We start from the raw sequence: 15,492 nt of genomic DNA, 5'->3' as shown, positions 1-15,492 counted from the left end.
ATATCGCCACCTAATGGCGATTTTTAACAACTGTATTGCAGACGTCTATTATACAGGACAGAAACAACTTCTTATACAGAGAATTAAATTCCAACAAATTGGAACTGAAATTTTCTGTTGGCAATATCAGGGAAGAAGAGTTTCTTGGAAATGCCTAGCTCAAGTATGAAGGCTATTTAGCCAAGGAAAATGTTGAGGAAGTTAGTTTTTCAGCCGCAGTTATGATAGGACTGCCATCTGAGGAAGTTTCTGAAGGTAGCTTTGTTGGTAGGGTTGCCAGCTTCGGGTTGGGAAATACCTGGAGATTTTGGGGGTGGAGCCTGAGGAAGGCGGGGTTTGGGGAAGAGAGGGACTTCAGTGCCATAGAGTCCAATTGCCAAAGAGGCCATTTTCTCCAGGGGAACTGATTCCTGGAGATCAGTTGTAATAGTGGGAGATCTCCAGCCACCACCTGGAGATTGGCAACCCTATGTGTTGTCCTAGAAGAGCTAGATTTGAGTCCAGTAGGACCTTAGATGTTGGAGGTGTGAGCTCTTGAGAGTCAAAGCTCCCTTCGTGAGATGCCATCCGAGCCAAGGAAATTTGTCGTTGAAGAAAAGGTTTGCAGTTCTGCATCTCATAGTTCAAGGACACTGAAGGTTTTGATGTCATATCCTAGATTTAAAAAAGGAAGAAGCAGTTCTACTATTTGACTCGGGGAAGAAGAAAGCAGGAGGTCAGGGGTACTCTTGATATTCTTCATCCAGTTTGTGTTCTGTTCTTTACTTGTTCGATGCAGGAAAAAATATCTATGGGCTCTGTCTGTTTGCCTTTCCCATGGGAAAGCACATAGGGTTGCCAACCTCCAGGTACTAGTTGGAGATCTCCCGCTATTACAACTGATCTCCAGCTGATAGAGATCAGTTCCCCTGGAGAAAATGGCCACTTTGGCAATTGGACTCTGTGGCAATGAAGTCCCTTCCCTCCCCAAACCCCACCCACCCTTTTCAGGTTCCGAATTTCTCCAGGTGTTTCCCAACCTGGAGCTGGCAACCCTATCTGCACATACTCTCTGGAGGCACCTGGGATTTTACTGCTTCAGTAATAATGTGCCATTCATTTCACTCGAAAAAGTCCTATCAAATATCCCTGTGCAAGGAACTTCCATGGCACACCATACAACTGAGCCCTCTTACTCTGTTTCCAATCTGGTTCATTTCTCCTTCCTCTCTAGTGAGAACAGCACTGGAGTCAGCAGCAGCGACGCTCACAAAAGAATCGGGGCTCGAAGCGCCGCGTGCTATGGTGGGACTTGCTCAGAAAACTCGTTAGCAACGGTGGATTTAATGAGCTTCAAGGACAACTTGGTTCAGGTCATCCAAGAAAACAAAGACAGGTGGAAAGAGTTAGCCGAAAAAGGTATAGTTCAACTTTGCCAATTTACCTGGGCACGTCATCGCCATGCAGTTCGATTCCCCCATTGTATATCTGCCTTCATCTACATTTATTATGTTTGCTTGGAATGGGCAACTATTGCCTGTGATAATTTTGAAGTAGGATGAGTCATGTGCACCAGGGAAGAACAATCCCTTCGACTTTGGTATCCCCCTGTGTGCCCAGTAGAGTCTTGTGCACACGGGTAAGCTGGTTTGATTCTTCCTTAAATGGTAGAGAAAGTCGGCATATAAAAACCAATTCTTCTTCTGCTTCTGCTTCTTCTGCTGCTGCTTCTGCTGCTTCTTCTTCTTCTGCATCTGCTGCTTCTGCTGCTTCTGCTTCTGCTTCTGCTGCTGCTGCTGCTGCTATGAAGGAGCTCCTGGATGCTGTCAGCTTCCAGCAAGCTGGTCAGCAGCAAAGATCACCATTTTTGAAAAAGGCATAGCCCTTTCTTGTGTATATGGAATATTTCAATTAACAACATCTTTGATTGCCATTGGAAGGAGGATCACAATCTGAATACCCACATGTTGAAATTTTGGACTACGCACTGTAACAACGCTAGTTCTAGCATTCGAATATCGCCCAAGCTTTCTTTTAAGTGACGTGATTAATGGGTACAGTTTGCAAAGTGTGGGCTTTATAGTTCTATATAAAGAGCAACCTTCACTTCCCTGTTGTGAGAGTTGCTACATTAGTGTTCATTTTCACGAAGCCGAAGCTTTTTCCAGTGAACCCAACTGCTGCTTTTATTTATTTAATTTATTAATTAATCATGTTTATAGCCCACCCTCCCCAGCAAGCCGGGCTCAGGGTGGCTTACAACATAATCATTCAATACTATAAAAACACAGAAGCAATTAAAATAAAAAGCATAAATAGTCCAAACCCAAACAGATTTTAAACAGCCCCAAAGTCCTCATTAGATATAGGAATAAAATAGTATAGCAATGCTCAGACTCTTGATATCAAAGCATGAACGTACCGATGGCTCCCATTGTGTGATAAAATCTGGATGTTGAAATTACTTATTGAAATCTGACCACACTCTGTGTACTGGATTGGATTGTCTTTTTTCCCAGTCTGGAGTTCGGGGCCTTGATTTGGAGGAGAGGGGATTGTTTTGCCAGTTCCCCCTCCCATGGGGAACTGATTGGATGGTAGTTGTATCCTGGATGGAATTCTCTCAGCCCCACCTACCTCACAAGGTGTCTGTGTGAGGAGAGGAAGGGAAGGAAATTGTAAGCCGGTTTCTCCTTAAAAGGTAGAGAAAGTCGGCGTATAAGAACATAAGAAAAGCCATGCTGGGTCAGACCAAGGCCCATCAAGTCCAGCAGTTTGTTCTCACAGTGGCCAACCAGGTGCCTCTAGGAAGTCCCCAAACAAGACAACAGCAGCAGCACCGCCCTGCCTGTGTTCCACAGCACCTAATATAATAGGCATGCTCCTCTGATCCTGGAGAGAACAGGTGTGCATCATGACTTGTTTCATTTTAACTAGTAGCCATGAATACCCCTCTCCTCCATGAACATGGAGGAAACCAACTCTTCTTCTTCTTCAAGTGTTACATATAAGGGGTCTCAGAGTAAGAGTAAAAACATTACACAGTCAAAAAGCAAAAAGATGAGATTTATGAAGCCCCTGGGGAAATTGTGGGCAGTATTTGGCTTGGTGAGCTGGGCAGGCCTGCCGTAGAGGAAAGCCACTGCATGACCAAACAAACCTAATGTGTGTGTTTTGTTCTCTTCCCTAGAAGAACTTGTGCAAAATGTTGGCGGGCAGCACAAAGGCCAGCCTAAAGACCAAAGCCGACCTGCCACAGGCACGCAATTAGAGGAGGTGGCAACTAGGACGCCAAACGAGAATAAGCAGGGAAGCGACGACACAGCGTTGTCAATAGACCCGCCCCCCAACTCCGTGGTTCTTCAAATGAACTCTCTCAATTCACCTATCAATGTACCTGGCTCTGAGACCGTGTCTAAACTTCCTGCAAATATGAAAGGAATGGCCGATGGACAGCAAGAAACTCAGGCTACCGCTCCTCTAAATGGTAATACCCCATTGTCAATTATGTGTCCTCGAGGATTTTTCAGGAGGTGTATGCCGTGCTCTTGTTCTATCACTATTAAGTCAGACCTGCTGATCACAGGAGGGAAGGAGGCATGGTGTTGGCCAATCTCATCAGATCTTGGAAGCTAAGTGGTGTTGGTACTTGGATGGGAGACCGCCAAGGAAAATTCTGCAGAGGAAGGCCATGGCAAACCACCTCTGCTTCTCACTTGCCTTGAAAGCCCCTCGGTGGGGTATCCATAAGTCTTGGATGGGAGACCGCCAAGGAAAACTCTGCAGAGGAAGGCAACAGCAAACCGCCTCTGCTACTCACCTGCCTTGAGTAGCCATATGTCATAGAATCCATAGAAGCCATACGGTGTGGTTGCCATATGTCGGATGTGACTTGACAGCACTGATGTATTGGCCACATCTGCAGTTAATGGAAGATCCATGGGATAGGCATGCACAAAGACTGATGTGTCACCACATGGAAAAATTAAATATGTGCCCCCCTCCAACAATTTCTGATGGGTGAAATAGCTCTGATGGACATGCAATGCTTTCAGGCTATGTTCTCAGGGCTGATTCACATGTCACAAAGTGTCTGTGTATGTCATGAGGACTTTGGATCACGCATATGTTGGGATTCCATGCTTCCCAGGCACATACAGGTCCAAGTCAGATTGGGACAGCAATGCACAATGAGAATGGGCGCCAGCCTTCCCATCAGCACATTTTGTCAAGCTGAAATGTCCCAAAGGACATTTCTCTGTTGGGGGAACTGAAAAAAGCTTTGCTTTTTAAGTATGGGATGATTTTAAAACATTTTAAAACATTTAGAAGAAGAGTTGTTTTTTATATGCTGACTTTCTCTACCACTTACGGGAGACTCAAACTGGCTTACAATCACCTTCCCTTCCCCTCTCCACAACAGATACCCTGCGAGGTAGGTGGGGCTGAGAGAGTTCTAACAGAGCTGTGACTTGCCCAAGGTCAGCAGCTGGCTTCGTGTGTAGGAGCGGGGAAACAAATCCACCAGATTAGCCTCCACCGCTCATGTGGAGGAGTGGGAAATCAAACCCAGTCCTCCAGATCAGGCTCCACCGCTCCAAACCACTGCTCTTAACCACTACACCATGCTGTATGAGAAAGTTTGGCTTCCAATATTTTAACAGAAGCCTTTGTTGTCACTTTAAATAGTTGCTGTAAGTGTTGCTGCAAAGTAATGTTAAGGATGCTCCCCCCAGAAAATAATGATGACTGATTTCTTTTTCTGTCTGTGTAATTCTCTTCCTGTTATTACTGTACCTCCCACTAATTGTAGGCACTTAACATCATCAGAAGCCTTTTTCTAATTTTACATCATAATGAGATGCATTCCAAATAGAAGAAGTAGGTATAGAAGTTTCATTTCATTAGTATTGAAGATTACTTTGATGGTATGGAGTGGGAGAAGAGAATCGCAAAAAGAACAAGAACATGCCGTCGAGTCGCAGCTGACTCACAGGGACCCTGTCCACAGGACGTTCCAGGCAAGAGACAAGCAGAAGTGATTTGTTTGTGCCTTCCTCGGCATAGCAACCCTGGTCTTCCTTGGTAGTCTTCCATCCAAGTACTGACTATGGCCAACCCCGCTAAGCCGGGCTATTCAGGCTGCTATAGCCAAAACACCTTCATAAATATATATTGTGATAAGCAACTTGAGTTAAAGGTGATGAAACTAATAATAGAATCATAGAGTTGGAAGGGGCCATACATAGCAATTCTGCATATTCAGATTATCAAGCATTCGTTGTAAGTCAGGGTTGCCAGGTCCCTCTTCGCCACCGGCGGGAGGTTTTTGGGGCGGAACCTAAGGAGGGCAGAGGTGGGGAGGGACTTCAATGCCATAGAATCCAATTGCCAAAGCGGTCATTTTCTCCAGATGAACTGATCTCTATCGGCTGGAGATCAGTTGTAATAGCCGGAGATCTCCAGCTAGTACCTGGAGATTGGCAACCAAGTACTATAAATATCATGCAACTAGGGACAAGCAGAAGTTTGCATTGTGGCAATTCAGAGTATATGAACTACGGGTGCCAGTAATTTTTGAGCCAAATGAGCCAAAGGCTGGTGGCTCGGATCTTACCATTCCACTCGGCTAAGTTTGGAGACTTCCTTGGGCCTGAGGAACTTTCCATCCAAGGACGTGGTGCTTCCATTGGTGGAATAGCCAAGCTGTTCGAGGAAGGCACCTTGGACTGGAGGAAGGATACATGCCAGTATAATTTACCCAGTTTATCTCACATAGTCCCCTAAGGGTGAATAAGTGTCAGACGCAGGGATATGTTGGTTATCCTCTCTTCTTTGCTGCAAATCCCAAATATGCCTTGCAAGATACAAGGAACCTTCAGGTTACGTAACCAGTGCTTTGGCCCTTAGGGAGCTAAAAGTGAAGTCCTATGGGAATGTGCACAGGCTTTTGGTGACGTTTACCAGATGTTTGTGTGTGTTTTCTGTCAGGTGAGCCTAAACTTTGCAAGAATACAGAAGAGCCAGTACAAGCATCAGAACCAAACCAGGCTATGATACGCAACTAGAAGACCTGCATCTTCCTTGTTTCTTGCCATTTTGAAAATGAGAGGTAAAGTGCTCTTTTTCTGCAGTGTATCAGTGACCCTCCACCTAGGTCTTTTAAAAAACAGCAACACACCATTAAATATGCTCGACTTGCTTTGAGAATTGACAAATTCACAAAACAGGAGGCGAGGAGGAGGAAGAGATGATTCCTAAGCCCCACCTCAAATTAGGTTCCAATTTGGGATAGAAGAAGAAAAGGTGTTTTTTGAGCTGACTTTCGCTACCACTTAAGAAAGAATCAAACTGGCTTACAATCACCTTCCCTTCTCCTCCCCACAACAGACACCCTGTGGGGCAAGTCGCAGCTCTTAAAGTGGGGCTAGTCACAGCTCTTATAGCTCTCTCAGCCCCACCTACCTCACCTTACAAGATGATTGTAAGCTGGTTTGATTCTTCCTTAAGTGGTAGTGAAAGTCTTCTTCTTCTTCTTGTTCTCGCTGCTCACAAAACCTGGTGAGCCTTTAACTATCAAGAGAGAAATCTGGATACGTAAGTGATTGTGAAACCCGGAATACCTCCTTGGCCTCTGAATTCATTGCACGTTTGACATCTGCCAGTCTTGCTCTGAGTTCATGATCTGTTTCCTACGATAACATGAAACAGCCTATTCTGTTATTCGGAACATGTTTAGATTTTCAAATTATTCAAATACCTTTATTGGCATAGTACAATCTGCAGTATATAAAAGGATAAAAGTTAAAGTAAAATAAAATTAATATAAATCATTTCTTAATGTTGTGATTCTACTTTCGACTGGATTCCCATTGGTTGACTGCTATCATCAGAACTTTTGCCACGTTTTTGGCTATCTCAGGATCCTTATCAGCTATTAGTTTGTAAAGTATTTTTGTATTATTTGAGGAGAAGTTCAAAACTATAGGTTTTTTGAGGTTTCCTCTTGGGGAATCATAAAGATGGCAGTCCAAAAGAATATGAGACAGGGAGTCAGGACCTCCCGCGCCACATCTGCAGACTCTTTCAGTGTAAGGTGTTTTCAGGAATCTGCCATGGAGGATCGCTGAAGGCAATGAATTAGTTCTAGCTTGCATAAAGACTTTCCTGAGCTTAGGATTGTCAAGATGGTCCAGGTAGTTTAAATAGAAATTAGGTGGAAGTCCAAAGTATTGAGGTGAGCAAATTGGCGGCGTTAAAGGAAATTTGCGCTGGAGCTAGTGATCGGCTAGTCTTTGTTTTATTAGACTTAGGATATAACTCTCGCTGGACAGAAGCAGGGAGTCCAGGTCGATGCCTATCTGGGCAATTTTCTTTTTAATCTTGATTGTCCATTCAGAACGTTCAGTCCAGTAGAGGTCTTCTAGTAGGTATTTTAACAGGGTTGATTCCCCCGCATGATAATGGATCCGTAGCCAACATTTTATGGCAGATGACCAGGCCCTAGTTGTTACTAATTTTTGATTTGTTTCGGAGCAGATGGTGAGATAAGAGACACAATTTGGGAGCCCTACAAGACGTCTGAGAAAGCGGCCTTGGATCCGTTCCACTTCATCTGAGTAGTCATGAATCCAGATTGTCAGAGTGCATAGCAGTTGTGACAATACTTTCAGATTGAAGATTTGTAGTGCTGCTGGGATTTGTTGGTTCCCTTGATGGTAGAAGATCCTTACTATGGCCTGTGGTGAACATCTGGCTTGGTTCACTGTGCGTGTTTTGTGCTGTGTCCAGCTTAAATTATAGGTAAAAGTCAGACCTAGATATTTGAAACTCTTGACCTGTTCTAAGGTGGTGCTGCTGACTTTCCAATTATAATGTCTCCAGGTTTTGGCAAAGACCATAATCTTTGATTTTTCTGCATTGATGGTGAGCCCATTTTGTTGACAATAGGCAGTGAAGGCCAGGAGGTATCTTTTAAAGCCAATTGGAATCCTGGCCAAGATTACAGCATTGTTGGCATACAGTAGCAGGGGAGTTAGATGATTGTTCAGTTTAGGCGGATGACCGTCTACCTTGTCAAGAGCTGTAGCTAGGTCATTGATGAACAAATTAAAAAGATGATGGGCCATGACACACCCTTGCCTCACGCCTTTTTGACTGGAATTTTTGTTGTTAGGTCACTATTAGTGTTGAATTTAACCTGACAGGTTGTCTTGGTATACAGGCGGCGTATTAGTGCAAGGAGTCGCTAGTCTATTTTCAGTTTTTCCAATTTCTGCCATAGGAGGTCTTTGGAAATTGTGTCGAAGGCTCCTTTTAGGTCAATAAAGGCCACAAAAAGCTTCCCCCCTTCTCCTCTCATGTATTTTTCAGCTAGTGACATTAGAATTAGACAATGGTCCAGAGTAGTTTTTCCAGGTCTGAACCCAATTTGCTCACAGCCCAGGATGGCTTAGGAAGTTATCCAGTGATTGAGTTTCTTCTCAAGGTGTTTGCCATACAGCTTCCCAATAACTGATAGTAAACTGCTCGGATGAAAGTTTTCCGGTAAGTCTGGTGCACCTTTTTTGAATATGGGAATGATTATTGAGTTAAGCCATGCCTCGGGCAGAATTCCATAGTGGTTTAGTATGGAGAAAAAGTTCGCGAGAGCATGAGTCCACCAATCCGCTAAATTTTTTCGCAGCTCATTTGGGATGCCATCAGGGCCAGGAGATTTGTGTTTTTTCAGTGAGTTAATTAATGATAAAATTTCTTCGATAACAACTGGAGGCCAAGCTGGGATGGAGGATGAAATTACTTTGTTATTGTCAGCCAAAGACTGTGTATAGTCATTGAATATATTGGTATAATGCTGGACCCATATCAATTTGGAGATGTTTGGACTTGATGTTTTATCAGAGCGTTGTAAAACTTTTGTCACACAGGTCCAGAATTCTCTTGTGTTATTGGATTTTGCTTTGGTCAGAAGTGATGCCCATTTCTGATCAGAGTAGTTTTTCTTTTTCAGTGAAATCAGTTTGGTATAGGTTGATTTAGTGTAATAATATTCCTGCCAGCTGTGGTAGTCTTCTTTCTGTCTTGCGTCATGAAATTTCCGACGTAGGTCCTTTTTCTTCTGGAGTTTAGATTTGCAAAGTCCACCTTGGAAAAAAGCAGATAGTGGCACATGATGCCAGCAAAAAACCCAAACTTTAAACATAGAAAGGCTTGTGACACCTTAAAATCTAGCAGCGTTGTTGATGCATATACTAGATCCCACTTCATCAGATCACAATAAATCTATTCATCTTCAAGCTCCCAAAAAAGCTTTTGCTTCTGCCGCAAAAATGGTTTATTTAGGTTTTTTGCAATATGTTGTCTCCTTTATGTCCTACTTAAATGCTCCCGTTGATCTTTCTCCAGTTAAATGCCTGAAGTATCACATTACAGTAAAGTCATTTTTCTTCTCTTTAATTCTATTGCAGGATGAATAAAACGGCACTAAAGCAACTTCATTTCCCACCAGGCTGTTATCTTCCCTGCCAAATCATCCTTGGACCATTTTATCTATATGTAGGGCTGATGGATACAAATGTTTGCCTTTGAAAAACTACACAGCCTTGAGCGGGTAACTCGAGGTGCTTATAATAGAGCTCAAGATTTGGCGTTATTTTCTTTCTGCTTCATTCTGCCATCCTGAACTGAGCTGGAATACATTTTTTAGGCACAAAAAGAAGAAGGAAGAAATTATTTCACTCAATGACACCACCCGTTACCATTTCACCATATACAAATATGTGCCACAGAAGACTGATATATAGAGACTTCAAAGACTGATCTAGGTAGATACTTGTAGATGAAAGGTGGGGCGCAGAGCTGAAGTTTCTACTCCATTTTTTTTTTTTTTGCGGTCATATTGCATAATGATATTTATACCCAAATGTCCAGTTTTTAAAAACTTTCTGGAAGGGTGGGCAGGGGAAAATTCAGGAATCATCGGAAGTCTCCTAAGTTGAGCAACGAACGACTGTACCTCAACGCCATGTCCTTATGTGGTGAAGGTTGGTTGAAAGCTACCAACATGGTGGTACATCGGAGTACACGATAAGGTCACCGGGCAAGGGAGGGCCATGCTTCTGTGGTACAGCACAGATGCAGAGGTCCCCAGGGTCAATCCATCTCCAGTTAAAAGGATCTCAGGTAGCTGGCCTGGGAGAAACCTCCATCTAACACTGGAGAACTTCTGCCTGTCACAATAGGTGTGACCGGGCTGGAGGTGGTCTGATTCCAGATAAAGTGGCTTCATGTGCTCAATGCCAGCTCCAATAGGTATGCTGTGGAATGATATCATTTCCGTAGACAAAGAACCACCACCGATTGGGACGCATGGGTGTAACTTGTTTAAAACCACTGGCAAAGTAGCACGTGGGAGACACTGAGAATCGGAAGCCTGCTGGCCCCCTCAGGGCATTACAAGGACGACACATGATGTCATAGGAACTTTGGTGATGTCATAGGAATTTGAGTGGCTCGGCACTGCTCTGTGGGTTTTCTCTGCTTCTTTTGGCCTTCCCCTATTTGAGCTGTGTATGTTCCACACTATCAGGGATCGGTATAAGAGAATACCAAGAAGTCGTAACGTCAGTTGCCATGAAAGCCATATATGAGCTGTGCATCTTGTGTATGAATTATTTAATTTCAGGGGTGGGGGTGGGGAGGGGTTGTGTGTGCATACCGAGAATGAAAATGAAATAAAAAAATCTTTTGTGAATAAGGGCCACTGCTTGCATTTAGCATGGACTTCGTGTACCGTGCAGTAAACAAATGACATTTTAATGAATAAACTGTATGATATATTGTGTAAGGCAAGTTATAGTTTTGCTAAGACTGAAAGCTTTCATTTGCATATACACACAGAGAGAGAGAAACATAAATATGTTCAAGCTATTACCCAGGGATCTGGATCAGTCGCTGCACCCTTACCTTTATGTTGTCTTATGAAATTGCTCTGCCCTTATAATAGAAGTGGTTTGCTTCATAGATAATCAAAAAGTTAGAAAAGAAAGGCATCAAGAGTTTCTGAACACTCGGGTTCATCCTCAGAATTCCTGAGGAAAACATCAAAATTCCCTAGTCCAGAGCACTATTGTCTCAACATTTCCATTTCTTACAACAAAGCTCTTGGATAAGCAACAAATACTTCTAGGGAGAAAGCTGAAGCGACAGTGGAAGAAGTGGCAGAACCAGAACCATTTAAAACATGGACCTCAAACCACCCTGAAGGAGGGGGGAAAGAAGAAGAGCCGGCTCTTGCCCCTACTTGGTACCTGCCCCATCTGCGGCTCAGGCAACTGGACTCTGGGGGCAGTGGTGGATCCCACCCACTTGGTATAGGGTGAGGGTCATCCCTTGTTTGGCCCAGGCAGGGGGTCTGGCAGTGGGGTGGCAGTGATTCTACAGCCTCATCCTGGACTTTTGCCCAGGGTCCCAGAATCATTAATCTGCCCCTTGGACTCTTCAGCCTATATCGGTCACCTATATGGTTGCCAACCTCCAGGTACTAGCTGTAGATCTCCTGCTATTACAACTGGTCTCCAGCTGATAGAGATCAGTGGAAAAACTGCACTAGATCTTGCACCCATGGGAATATGGGTAAGATCCAAATGGCTGTGTTTTATTTGGTTTCAGAGCCATAAAGGTAAAGGTAGTCACCGTGCAAGCACCGGGTCATTCCTGACCCATGGGGTGATGTCACATCCCGATGTTTACTAGGCAGACTATGTTTACGGGGTAGTTTGCCATTGCCTTCCCCAGTCGTCTACACTTTACCCTCAGCAAGCTGGGTACTCATTTTACTGAGCTTGGAAGGATGGAAGGCTGAGTCAACCTTGAGCGGGCTACCTGAAACCGACTTCTTCAAAATTGAGATGCATAACAAATCATTCATTATAATAAAGCAAAAAGGAATACAAATTGCACAGAACTCTTATGGAGCAAGAGCAACCATCCCTCAACCTTTTACAAGTAATGAAGACATCCATCAGCCACCCTTTTCACCTAGCATGTAACTACTTATCCTATTATATTTTGTTGCTTCCAAAGAGGCTTAGTCACCCACTAGGAAGCGACAGAGGTCAGATCAGTGAGTGACTTAGTCCATTACCTCATTAGCCAATCTGGCCATCTGCCGCTGGGAATACAACCTCCGTTCCGAAATCCTTACTGGTGGTTTTGAAGAGTTATGTTTGGAAGCTCATTGACTGGGGGATTTAGCAGCATTGTGCTAATGAAGTCTGCTAATTATGACATGTAGCTGGTAGACATATGTTGGTATCCTTCTCCGGAGATGGAAATCATAATGATGAGGAATTTGAAGACACAAGGGAAGGGATCAATTACCCAAATATACATACCACTCAATGAGGTCAAAAAGGCCATTTGAGACATAAGGAGCACACAGACACGGACCCATGGGACAGGGAAGCATGATGCATACGCCAGAGAAGGTTGTAGGATAAGGGTCTATTATCAAGTATATAACATAACTGAGCGAAGTAAGTTCCACCTTCTCTTTTCACTGACAAGAACCCCTCTAATTCTAACCTTGCAATAGTTCAGCATTGCTAATTAAGATTAAATTCCCACGACCCAAAAGGAGAAGAATTGTCTCAGAACTGCCTATCTGAAGGTGGAAAATAATGCTGCACTGGGCACAGAATTGCCATCAAAACTGGCAGTCTTGTATAAAGGCCCTCTGGCTATTTATGTGACATCATTGTGCTTTGTATTTAGGGCTGCTGGGGGGGGGGGATGGTGGCGGCGGAAAGTGCTGTCAAGTCTTAGCCAATTTACGGAGACCCCGTAAGGCTTTCAAGGCAAGAAAGGAACAGAGGTGCTTTGCCATTGCCTGACTCTGCGTAGCAAACCTGGACTTCCTTGGTGGTCTCCCATCCAAGTACTAACCAGAGCCAACCCTGCTTAGCTTCTGATATCTGATGAGATCAGGCTAGAATTGGGGCATCCAATAGGGGAACAAAATTGTGGAATCCCTGGTCAACCTAGAAGTCTATGGCAGTGGGCAAGTCATGTCTTATAATATTGGGGCTGGGGATGGATGGTGTGAAGGAGACCCAGTGGGAATCTTGGCCTGGGACCCATGGTGCCTCTCAGCAACTCAGTCTGTGCTTCCGTTATTCCACATCATGGATAGGGATGCTGCCAATTTTGCCAAGAAGAAGAGTTGGCTTTTATACGCCGACTTTGTCTACCATTTAAAGAAGAATCAAACCGGCTTACAATCACCTTCCCTTCCCCTCCCCTCATTATGACTTAGTGATGTGAATGGCTGCCAATCAGTTTGAATCAGCATTGTCTGTGTGCGAGTGCAGTTTTGGGAAAACCCCAATGCAAACTGGCTCAGGAAGTCTTTGAGGTTGCTCAGCATGAACCCAACAGACCAAGATCGTGTCTGATCACCGCCTTCAAACACAATAAGTTCACCAATCAAACTTGAGAGCCAGTGTGGTGAAGTGGTTAAGAGCGTTGGTTTGGAGTGGTGGACTCTGATCTGGAGAACCGGGTTTGGTTCCTCACTTCTCCACATGAGCAGTGGATGCTAATCTGGTGAACTGGCTTGGTTTCCCCACTCCTACACATAAAGCCAGCTGGGTGACTTTGGGCTAGTCACAGTTCTCTCCAAACTCTCCCAGCCTCACCTACCTCACAGGGTGTTTGTTGTGGGGAGAGGAAGGGAAGGAGATGGCAAGCTGGTTTGATTCTCCTTAAAAGGTAGAGAAAGTCAGCATATAAATAAAAAACCCAAAACCAACCTACTTTGATGTATCCTTTAAAAAAAATTTTTTAAAGATATTATTCATGACTGACATCTCCAAGCAATGAATTTGGTCTCCCAGGGATATTACTTGTTCTGTTCACTGAACTGACAGAACACTCCTACATAGTGAGAAATAATATAGTGATTCCACTGAATAATAACAAGTCATTCGAAATATCAGTTCCCATGGTGTGTGCCTCACAAGGCAACACAACTTTGCCCATTGTCCTAACAATGTCTTTGCTTTTGTTCAGTAATTAAAAGCAACGTAAAACAGAGTGTTTATTGCAAATATTTTTTTTATAGTTTTAGGATAATTTTTGGAAGGCTGTCGTTAATGGTGGAGACTTTTTTTTTTTAACCACAAACATTAGGGGTGTGCACCGATTTTTAAAGGTATTTTTGGGATACAGGTTTATTAGACCCGGAAATTTTAAAAAAAATCCAGAAAAAGCTGAGCACTTAATTCGGCTTTCCACGAAAAATTGAGTTTTGGGGGGTTAATAAGCCCGAAAAATACGGGGCGCAGAGCTGAAGGCTGGGCTTAGAGCAAGCTCAGCCCTCAGTTCTGTGCGCGGGCAGCCCAGTCCTAACTGGGGGGGGGGGGCAAACTGGCTTAGGAGCTGGCATGACCCCAGCACCAGCATTAGTGCCACTTGTGCCAGCTAAACTGGCACTAACGCCAGCCCCAGGGAGCAGCATGAGCCACGGACACCAGTACAGCCTTGCTGGCAGCATTTTCCTGGCATGCGGGCTCATGCCAGCATCAAAGGGGGCGTTCCCAGGGGGGAGCTGGCCAAGTTACGCCTGGAAAAAGGCAGGTGTAGCCCCAAGAAACCCTATAGGGGAGTTTCACGGAGTTTTGTTAAAATGACTTTTTTACTTTCCTTTTGGGGGCCGCGAAGTCACTCAGGAGGCAGTGTGGTGGCGCCATCCTCGGGCACTTCTTAACCACCACCACCCCTTAGGATTGCGCAGTAAGTCTGTTTATGTTTCTGCTTCTGCATCACTGAATCCAAGCCTTTGGCTGGAATAAGATCCATCATCTGAGTGAGGAGTATTCGATAGAACTCTAGGGGCTAACTTTGTTCATTTGTGAAGCATAGGGTGTTTATTGGTTGTAGAGTGCGCACTAGATGGTAGACAACATGGGAAACATGTATCACCTGTCCTGGGAGTGCAGCAGTTCTGTAAGCAAGTGCACTAAAGGTAAAGGTCCCCTGTGCAAGCACTGGGTCATTCCTGATCCATGGGGTGATGTCACATCCCGACTTTTACTAGGCAGACTTTGTTTACGGGGTGGTTTGCCAGTGCCTTCCCCAGTCATCTTCCCTTTACCCCCAGCAAGCTGGGTACTCATTTTACCAACCTCGGAAGGAGGAAGGCTGAGTTAACCTTGAGACGGCTACCTGAAACCAACTTCCGTTGGGATCGAACTCATGTTGTGAGCAGAGCTTGGACTGCAGTACTGCAACTTACCACTCTAAATTTCCAGAGCAAATTGGTTCCTGGTAGTTGCTCTTTTATTACATGACTAAATACGATTCTAGCCATTTGTTTTTCTTTCTAATTGCCGAAGAGTAAAATAGTGTCCCAACCATAGCTAGAAAAAGGAGAGCGCTGAGATGTTATGGAATAATAAAAATCATGTACAGAAACATACGGGGGAACTTTATGAGTCTAAAATGGCTCATAAA

The 15,492-nt window shown here is 44.2% G+C and overlaps 1 protein-coding gene across 1 annotated transcript in view; it reads left to right on the top strand.

Annotated features, from left to right (window-relative positions):
- PDE1A (phosphodiesterase 1A) overlaps positions 1 to 6,086 on the top strand; it is a 153,433-nt gene extending 147,347 nt beyond the window's left edge. The window contains exons 13-15 of the mRNA XM_056861112.1: positions 1,214 to 1,398; positions 3,170 to 3,466; positions 5,971 to 6,086. Of these exons, the coding sequence (XP_056717090.1) occupies positions 1,214 to 1,398; positions 3,170 to 3,466; positions 5,971 to 6,047 (559 nt within the window). The 3' untranslated portion in view covers positions 6,048 to 6,086. The remainder of the gene's footprint in view (positions 1 to 1,213; positions 1,399 to 3,169; positions 3,467 to 5,970) is intronic.
- The last annotated feature ends 9,406 nt before the right edge of the window (positions 6,087 to 15,492 follow it).

This window comes from Euleptes europaea, chromosome 15 (assembly GCF_029931775.1).
Source record: "Euleptes europaea isolate rEulEur1 chromosome 15, rEulEur1.hap1, whole genome shotgun sequence".
NCBI classification, from domain to species: Eukaryota; Metazoa; Chordata; class Lepidosauria; order Squamata; family Sphaerodactylidae; genus Euleptes; species Euleptes europaea.
Note: the sequence above shows the minus strand (reverse complement) of the source record. Positions and strands in the feature narration are given on the sequence as shown.